The sequence below is a fragment of the Cupressus sempervirens genome, chromosome 10 (genome assembly GCF_028749045.1).
Source record: "Cupressus sempervirens isolate cs-2001-9-10 chromosome 10, ASM2874904v1, whole genome shotgun sequence".
NCBI lineage: Eukaryota > Viridiplantae > Streptophyta > Pinopsida > Cupressales > Cupressaceae > Cupressus > Cupressus sempervirens.
Genome location: NC_143127.1, coordinates 722,257,082 through 722,266,748, shown reverse-complemented (window position 1 = coordinate 722,266,748; position 9,667 = coordinate 722,257,082). Strand labels below are relative to the sequence as shown.

General features: G+C 36.8%; 2 protein-coding genes across 3 annotated transcripts; both read left to right on the top strand.

Moving 5' to 3' along the window:
• Nucleotides 1-4,084: 4,084 nt before the first annotated feature.
• On the top strand, nt 4,085-6,544 carry LOC149535868 (uncharacterized). Of its 2 annotated transcripts, XM_089806102.1 has the most exons (5): nt 4,085-4,530; nt 4,722-5,376; nt 5,516-5,748; nt 5,864-6,016; nt 6,165-6,544. In XM_089806102.1, exons 2-5 carry the CDS (start codon nt 4,754-4,756, stop codon nt 6,539-6,541), a joined length of 1,386 nt encoding a protein of 461 aa, XP_089662228.1. In that variant the 5' UTR covers nt 4,085-4,530; nt 4,722-4,753; the 3' UTR covers nt 6,542-6,544. The 2 variants fall into 2 exon arrangements, with proteins under 2 accessions (XP_089662228.1, XP_089662227.1); XM_089806101.1 differs by having other exon boundaries at nt 4,085-5,376.
• A 162-nt stretch (nt 6,545-6,706) lies between these two features.
• LOC149535867 (uncharacterized) lies at nt 6,707-7,962 on the top strand. The gene is made up of 2 exons (XM_089806103.1): nt 6,707-7,108; nt 7,243-7,962. The coding sequence occupies exons 1-2, from the start codon at nt 6,757-6,759 to the stop codon at nt 7,821-7,823; spliced, it is 933 nt and encodes a 310-aa protein (XP_089662229.1). The 5' UTR covers nt 6,707-6,756; the 3' UTR covers nt 7,824-7,962.
• The last annotated feature ends 1,705 nt before the right edge of the window (nt 7,963-9,667 follow it).

Here is a 9,667-nt window from a genome sequence, read left to right as displayed (position 1 = left end):
ATACTAATTTGCCTAACTTTAAATTTTATTCTATTTGTTTTAGGTCCCCTTATTGGTAAATTGGAATCGATGCTGCTGTTGTTTGTGGTCCAAGGTTCAAAGCCCCTAGTGCTGAAGAGCTAGGAGGCCCTATTTTGAACCAAAGGGTGGCTGATGTACAAGTGGAGATCATGGAGCAGCATGAGGTTTGAAAGAAAAAGGGTTGCACCATCATGATTGATGGTTGGACTGATAGAAGGAGTAGAACACTACTCAACTTTCTTGTCTCCTCATCAGGTAAACTGTAATTGTACTTAGAGTCTTAGACATTAAAATTTAGAAGTAGAACTTGTACTTAAGTGATTAAGTTTATAAATTATCAATTTATAAATTATGATTTATCATTAATCATTATACTAATTTGTTTCTTTTTATTGAGGTGCCATGGTTTTTTTTAACTCAATTGATGCCTAAGGAAAAACAAAGAATGTTGAACATCTTTGTGGGATAATGGATGAAGTGATAAAGGATGTGGGTGGGGAGAATGTGGTGCAAATAATTACTAATAATGTAGCAAATTATGTTGCTGTAGGAAAGCTTCTTATGGAGAGACACCCTCACTTATTTTGGACCCCTTGTGCTACTCACTGCATTGACCTCATGTTAGAGGATCTCGGTAAACTCCCTTGAATCAAAACAGTTATAAAGTGAGGAAGGAGTGTATGCAAATTCATATATAATCATACATGGGTCCTCATCTTCATGAGAAAACACAATGAGCAAAAGGAGTTGTCTCGTCCAAGGGTCACTAGATTTGCAATCAACTTCCTCACATTGATATCCTTGCTTGATTCAAAGGGAGGTCACTAGATTTGCAATCAACTTCCTCACATTGAAATCCTTGCTTGATTCAAAGGGAGGTTTAAGACGCATGTTCGTTAGTGAAGAGTTGTTGTAGGGACAAACTGCAATAATTATGAAAGTTGGAAAAGAAATAATTAGCTTTAAGTTTTTTTTTAAAAAATGAACAATAATTTATAACATAATTTCATAAACAAAATAAAGTTGAAATGAGGACAAAAAAGAAAATTACCATCACAATATCAGCAATCCGTGTCCAAAAAGAAGCCTCATCAAAAACATAACCAGTTGCAGCAATCTCCGCAGTGGTCTTTGCATATGATGATGCAATCCACTTCTCACTAACAAATATGCATCTCAAACCTCCCTTTGAATCAAGCAAAGATTTCAATGTGAGAAAATTGGTTGCAAATCTAGTGACCCCTAGACGAGACAACTCCTTTTGCCCATTGTGTTTCCTCATGAGGTTGAGGACCCATGTATCATTATATATGAATTTACATACACTCCTTCCTTGCTCTATAACTATTTTTATCCAAGGTATTTTAGCAAGATCCTCTAACATAAGGTCAATGTAGTGAGCAAGGGTCCAAAATAAGTGAGGGTGTCTCTCCATAAGAAGTTTTCCTGCAGCAACATAATTTGTTGCATTATCTATAACTATCTGCAACATATTCTCCTCACCCACGTCCTTTATCACTTCATCCATTACCCCACAAAGATATTTAGCATTATTTGTTTTTCCTGAGGCATCAATTGATTTCAAAAAAATCGTGGCACCTGAAGAAAAAGAAACAAATTAGTTTAATGATTAATCGTAAATCATGAATCATAATTTATAAACTTAATCACTTAAGTACAAGTTCTACTTCTAAATTTATAATGTCTAAGACTCTAAGTACAATTACGGTTTACCTGATGAGGAGACAAGAAAGTTGAAGAGTGTTCTACCCCTCCTATCAGTCCAACCATCAGTCATGATGGTGCAACCCTTCCTCTTCCACACCTCACGCTGCTCCTTGATTTCAACTTCTACATCAGCCAACCTTTGGTTCAAAATAGGGCCTCCTAGCTCTTCAGCACTTGGGGCTTTGAACCCCGGACCACAAACAACAACAACATCGATTCCAATTTGCCAATAAGGGAACCTAAAATAAATAGAATAAAATTTAAAGTTAAACAAATTAGTATATTATAAATAAATTTGAAAACAAAATACAAATTAAAATAAACAAAATAAGCATATTATCGTCTCTTGAAAGTTTAAAGTTTAAAGTTGAAACTCTGAAAACAAGAGAAGACATAAATTCAATTTTAAATAAATAAGTACCTTGCTGCATTGAATGAAATGTTGTTGTAGATGAAGAAGTCTCCAAGTACCAATTTTGCATAATCATGTTTATCCTTTTTCCAACCCATGCCTTCAAGCGATGGTTGTGCACCTGGAGCTGTGCGTGGAGCAAACATGGAATCAAGTGTCGATCTTTACTTACAAATGTGAGGCCCAATGGTCCCACTCATAGAAGTAGTGGCATCCGTAGGTGGAGTAGGGGATAATGGAGAGTCAAAACTAGAAGATCCCTATTGGGCTCCGGCTAGTTGTGTCACTTCTTCATGTTGCTTCTTTTTCAATTCTCTTTTCTCCATTTTTTCCTCTAGAAGAGCTTGCATGTCTCGCATAAAATCTTGGGGTACACCTTTGCATTTTTTAGCATCACGTCTAGGTATATGTGCTAGATGATACTTCAATCTATTTATTCCTCCCCCATTATACACTACACCGCAATGCCAACATGTAACAACTCCCTTTTTGTGCCCCAGGATGGCATGTTTCCAAGCCCTATCCCTTGCTATTGCACTTGGGTCTACATTAGGGTTAAATAGAGGCCTAGTTCCACTTTCCTCACCCTGAGACAATGTCAAAATTCAATGTGTAAACAAAATTAGAAGTAAAAAATAGTAGATAGTAATAGACATATTGCTAGCCTACTGCAATATGAATGTAAACAAAATTAGAAGTAAAAAATAGTATATGGTAGTAGACTAGTATTAGAGAGTAGAGACCAAACAAATTTAAACAAAATGAGAAGTAAAAATACTAAAAACTATGAATGTAAAAGTTTAAAACATAGTACAAAACAAGTTAAACAACACAAAGAAATGCAACTTGTAGCTTACCTCTTCAAATTTGCACAAACAATGGAAATGCAAGTTTGTAAAAACCTCCTCCAAATGCTCCCTTAAGCTCCTTTCAATGCTTTAATGCAAGCTACAAAGATGCACAAATCATTAGCAATCAATACGGGAGAGCCAACCGGTTTGCTGATTTCTCTCTCAAAACCTCAATATTCTTCTCTAACTCTTTCCTCTCTCTTGTGAGCACAAGCAAATGGTGGAATGACCCTTTTAGGTCAATAACATGTTATAAGAACCAAAAAAGTCAACATAAAACAAAGCATTTTTTATTTTTTTGCCTTTTTCCTTCTTAGCTGCCGACGAGAGTCCTGGCATCGGGACTCGGCGAGTCTGGCGAGTCCTTGGACTCAGCGAGTCCGTGTGGACTCTACCAGGACTCGGCCGAGTCCGAGTCCAGAGGTACATTGCCTCAGAAATCAAGACTCTGCCTCGGACTCTCAAAGTCCTGGTCTGACTTGGCAAGTCCCGTAACAATGGTGCAAACACATGATTTAAAAACTTTTTAAATGAGTCTATAGGCAAAATCACACATTTTGGGTGCTATTGCATGTAAGCAATGGAAGCCACAAGCAAAATCGCACCTTTTGGGTGCTATTGCATGTTTTAAAGTTTGCCCAAAAATGACCTTTACTGCAAAATCACACCTTTTGGAGCTCACTGCACGTTTTGAAAACACATAAAATGTGCATGTCTCACCTTTTGGGGGTCATAGCATATTTTAAAATACATGTTAAGACATGTTTTATGTGTCTTCATATTGCATTTTCATTCAAAATCACACATTTGGGTGCAAATGCATATTTTGATGAGAATGTGCTTGTAGACATGTTATGCACAAAATAAGTGATGAATTAAGCACATGTCAATTTAATTTTTGAAGAAATATTACTCAAATGGGTTGTAAATAATATCTACACTATATAGTTAATATAGTATGTGCAAATATCATCTTAAAAGTAATATTTATTAAGATGTTTTGTTTTAAAGCTCAAAAATTAAATTAAACTATATAGTTAATATCATAGTTCCAAAAATCGCCATGAAATCGCCGAAATCGCCGAAATCGCGATAAGATTCATGGCTCCCGATTTTTTTGGAATCGGAAATCGCTGGTGGCGATTTTTTCGCATGAATCGCCTGAATCGCCAAAATCGGCGATTCATGGAAAAAATCGCCAGAATCGCCATCGGGTGTCGCCAGAAATCGGCCGCGGCAGCAAGGATAGAAAGTTCAATTTTTTAAAAAAAACACATGTTTTATTTGCTTTCTAAGTTGACTTTCCTCTTTGTTATAACCCTAAAGAGCCTTCTATTTGCTTAGTATGAGTAGAAGAGAGGAAGAGTGAGAGAGAAGAAGAGAAAAGAGAATCCATAGGTTTCCAACCGGCAAGAAGGAAGAGCACCAAAGAGATCAGAAGTCCATTTGGGGAGGCCATAAATTGCATTGGGAGCATTAAGGAGTCAATATCAACACTCCTCAACTCATTTGCAAGAGGTAAGTGTTGGTTTTTTTTTTGCATGTTAGTGTAGTATGCATTTTTTGTTAAATTTTTTTAGTGTTCATTTGCAAATCTTGAATGTTTTTTATTTTTAGTTTTACTAAATTGCAAACTAGGGTTTGTTGTTTTGTAGTTTTTGTTTATTAGTTGCAAACTTTGATTTTTTACATGAATTTTTTTATTGCAGCAGCCCTTTGCTTTCATTTTCCAATTTCCACAATGGGTAAAAAAGATGAATGCTGGAAATATAATGAAGAGTTTCCTGGGAGAACCAAATATCAAACAAAATGTATATTTTGCAAAGAAAAAATAAATTCGGGAGGTATCTATAGATTGAAATACCACATTGCTGGCATACCTGGCCATGATGTCACAGTTTGCACTCAACAAACCGCTGAGGCAAAACGCTCTTGTTTAGTGGCATTAGAAAAAATTGAACAAGACAAGTTGACTAAGAAAATGCAACTTGAAGGGTTAAGAGGTATTGGCTCCCGTGCTCCCACATCCGCAACCGCATCTACATCTGCAAGTGCATCTGCATCAGCTTCCGCATCCGTAGGTTGTGTTGGGGAGGGTTCTTCTAGGCCTCCTTTTCATCCTAGTGCTAGTGCTCATGTGAGTGTTAGTGGTAGTCGGTCTCATACTGAGACAGAGTCCAACACCAACCTATTGCGGCCTAGAGTGCGGAAAAGCAGAATGGATAGTTACTTTGTGCCCCGCACTACTCCTGGCTCCCAACCCACGCTTGAGGGCATGGGTTTGAACAAGGAGATTCATGATGCTGCCAGAAAAGAGATTTGCAAATTCTGGTACTTTTGCAACATTCCATTTATTGCAGCCAGGTAATTGATTCTTTTTTCTTTGTTATCTTCAAAGTTAAAGTTAAAAGTAAAAGTAAAACTTTAATTATATCTACTTGTTTTATGATTTTAGTTTTTGACATCTAAATTTCTAATCAATATCATTATCTATTTGTGACAGGACTCCTTATTGGCAGAACATGATAGATGCAGTTGCCATTTGTGGTCCGGGGTTTAAAGCCCCAACTGAGGCTGAGTTGAGTGGATACCTCCTGGAGGAAATGGTTGAGGATATGAGGCATGAGCTTGAGGACAACCGAAAGGAGTGGATCGAAAAGGGTTGCACCATCATGACTAATGGTTGGACAGATAGGAGGGGAAGAACACTCCTCAATTTTCTTGTATCCTGTGGAGGTGATTGATCATTCTACTTTCCTACATACATAATTTTGAATCGTGATTGACTATTTCAAATTTTGATTTGTTGATTGCTAATAGTAATTATAATTCGTTGTTTTGTTACTTGTAGGATATACCATGTTCCTCAAATCCATTGATGCTTCTGCTCATGTAAAAAACGCCACATACTTATGTGAGGTTATTGAGGAAGTTATAGCAGAGGTGGGGGAACAACATGTGGTGCAAGTGGTGACGGATAATGCAGCAAGTTATGTTGCTGCAGGTAAACTTTTAACTTTTTAAGTTTTGAAAATAAATTTATTTGAATTTTGAACTTTTTCTAATTCTAACTTAGAATTTCTAAGTTTCCTAAGTTCTAAGTTCTAACATGTTTGAAATTTGAATTTCTAATTATCTTAAAATTGTTGTAGGCAAACTTTTGATGGAGAGGCACCCCACCATATTTTGGTCCCCTTGTGCAGCACACTGCCTTGACCTCATGTTGGAGGAAATTGGCAAACTTGAGTGGGTCAAGTCATGTGTGGAAAGGGCAAAAAACATATGTAAGTTTATTTATAATCATTCATTTGTCCTTAGCACAATGAGGAAGTACACAGGAGACAAAGAGTTAGCTCGTCCAGGGATCACGAGGTTTGCCTCGAATTTCATCACCTTGCAGTCCTTGTTGACATCAAGGGATGATTTGAGGAGCATGTTTGTTGGGCGGGAGTGGATTTCATCTTCCTATTCTACGACCACTGCAGGGATAGATGTGGTGGATTGCATATTTGATGATGATGGTTTTTGAAAACCTGCTAGAGAAATACTTAAGGTAATTTTATTGCAATTTAACATTTAATATTTTACAGTTTACTATTCTAATTGTTTAATGATTTAGTTTTACCTTATATTATTGAATTATTCTATGTTTAAGTTTTGACTCAAATTTTTGTTTTACTTTATATGTAGGCCACTAAGCCTCTTGTATCTCTCCTACGAACTGCTGATGGGGAGAAGCCCTCTATGGGCTACATATATGAGGGCATGGATAGGGCCAAGGAGGCCATTAAAGCTCAGTATGCAGGAGTGCAGGAGAAGTATGCCCCTATTTGGGACATCATTGATAGGAGATGGCAGAATCAGCTCCACAGACCCATCCATGCAGCAGCTTACTTTTTGAATTCGGCATTTCGTTTCCGTCCTGACTTCAAGGCGGATGAGGAGGTTCTCACCGGATTATATACAGTGATCCAGAGGTTGAGTACTGATGAGGATAGCAGTGCTGCAATTATTGAGCTTGATAAGTTCAATAATAAAGAAGGGCCACTTTTCTCTAGCAGGGTAGCCATAGATGCTCGGGAAACAATACAACCAGGTAAAAATTAAATAATATATTCAATGTTCATGAATCTAGATTCTAAACTTAAAGTTGATTATGTAATTTTAGAGTTAACTTGTTATTTGTAATTTGTAAATGAGACTAATTATTTTTATTTTCCCTTATTTCAGATAGATGGTGGCAAATGTTTGGGGCCACAACCCCAAAACTTCAAAAAATTGCCATTCGTATTCTGAGTCAGCCAAGCAGCGCTTCTGGATGTGAGCGCAGTTGGTCCATGTTCGAGCACATCCACTCGAAGAGGAGAAACAGGTTGACAGTGCAGAGGTTGAATGATCTTGTCTTCGTTCATTACAACCTCCGTCTTAGGATCAGACAGATTTTGGGCACTGACTCCTCTCCGATCATTCTGGAGGAGATTGATCCAGAATCAGAGTGGCTCACAGAGGTTGTAGATCCAGTCTTCACTGAGGAAGACCGTGCGTGGATTGACCAGGTGGATATAGAGGCTGAGGCAGCTAGAGCACGTTCTTCAGGCATTGGTAGACGCACACGTGCACGCACAGACACAGGCCCTAGCGACATTCGTGAGCCCATCTTATATGCGGGAGATATGGCTCGACAGTCCTCTAGGACCTACATTAGACGCCTTGCTACTAGGCAGACTGGATACTCTGAGGCTGAGGCTGAGGCTGTAGCCGAGCTTGAGGATGATGTTGAGGATGATGATGACTATGAGCCTGAGGCTTGAGCTGGAGCCTTGTTTTTATATTTTGTTTACAGATATTGATACTGAATCATTGATAGACATATGTTTCAAAGTTTCAAACTTTCATGGATCTTCATCTTAGATTCTTACATAAATTTATGATTTGATGTCTTATGGATCATGTTACATACATTCTATGATTTAAATCATTATGATCATTTGATTTCTATTTACTTCAGCTAGCCTACAATTTACATTTTAGAATCTTAGATAACATAGTTACGTATGTGATGGATTTTATGTTTCATGTTTATGTATGTTAAGTTTTAACTTCTATTTGATGATGTTATAGTGTGCTTAAGTTATATTCAATAAAGGGTGCATGAAATAAGTTTTAAATTGTTAAAATCTTTAAATTTAACGGGTTTTTTCAAATTTGCCGATTCATCGCCGATTCATTGCCGATTCACGATTCGATTCGACCTTGCCGATTCCGATCCGATTCCGATTCACGTTTCTTTGGTTAATATAGTCACTTAAGAGAAAAATCTAAAAAGCAACTCAACTTAAAAACATAACATGAAAAAGTGCACTATAGTTACTTCAAGTGAAAAAGTGAATGTCAACTTAAAAATATAACATGATATTTTAATGCGTGTAGTTGCACCTCAAAGGTCTACTTTTGGGCACTAAAATGATCATATCTTTTGATTGCCAACTCCAATTAAGCCCTAAGATAGAGTGAATCGAAGAGAAAACCGAAAGCAATAACTTAAGGAAAACCGAAGGACCAAAAGCCAACAAAAACACACTCAAAAACAAGGAAAAAGACGTTGAAGGTTTCAAAAATCAAGCATAAACTCAACAAATAGAAAAACCAAAAAGACTCGATGAAAGCCTTCATTAAAAGGATTCATTATATCAATTGGGGTCGATTGATTAATCAATACTAACCAATTAAATAATGAATTAAACTCAAAGAAATGCAGGACAATAACTTTATCTCGATTTGATCAAATTTAGCTCATTTCTGCATCTCTATCTCATTTCAATTTCGATCCCAAGGGGGCAAGAATATTCTATCATTGCTGCAAATTGCTTTTCTACTATGGTTATTATCAATTTACTCTCAATCTATCTGCTTTCTTTGCTCGACATATCAATGCTCGTCTCAAGTATTGGTATTGTCTATTGTTCTTTCGTTGTGCTCAGTTCTACTACTAACTGCCTATGCATTTAGGATTTTCTATCTCTCTGTGCTCCGTTCTTCAGAGTCAAATTTTGCTTATCTGCTACTTGTTTGGCTTCTTCATTCTTTGACGTAATGTTTTCCCAAACCGATCACACATTAATCAAAGAGGAGAAAATGTAATCACCCAAAAATGGTCATCTAGACTATGTGTTTCATTGCTTATCTATGATCAAATCCTCAAAACTCTATTTATTCAATTATAACATGTAGTCTGACCACTTTATCCTAAGTCTTTAATTTAATTGAAAAAGCTTGCTTCCTTTTATTTAAATAAAAATCCCCAAGTGCCACTTATCCTAAGTGTGCACACATAAAGCATTATTCCTATTTTAAAAAATAAGAGGAAAAGAATGTTTGTAATATCCCCGTTTTTGGCCAATCTGTGCAATTGATTGAGTTAACTCATCATAGCGACCCTCGTGAGTTGACAAGGTGTTTTGTGGGTTTCAGTTGATTACTTACTATTTGTAGTAAGTCTATTATGGGTAGTTGCTATTTTTAGCAGTGCAGTGGATGTCTTGCCAGTTGGTCTTCACCTGCGGTTGATCAGGTTAATAATTAGATGAGTTCTTATTTATTTATTCATTGAGTTGCATTATTATAATAATGACTTAAAGAGATATTTCTAAAAAAG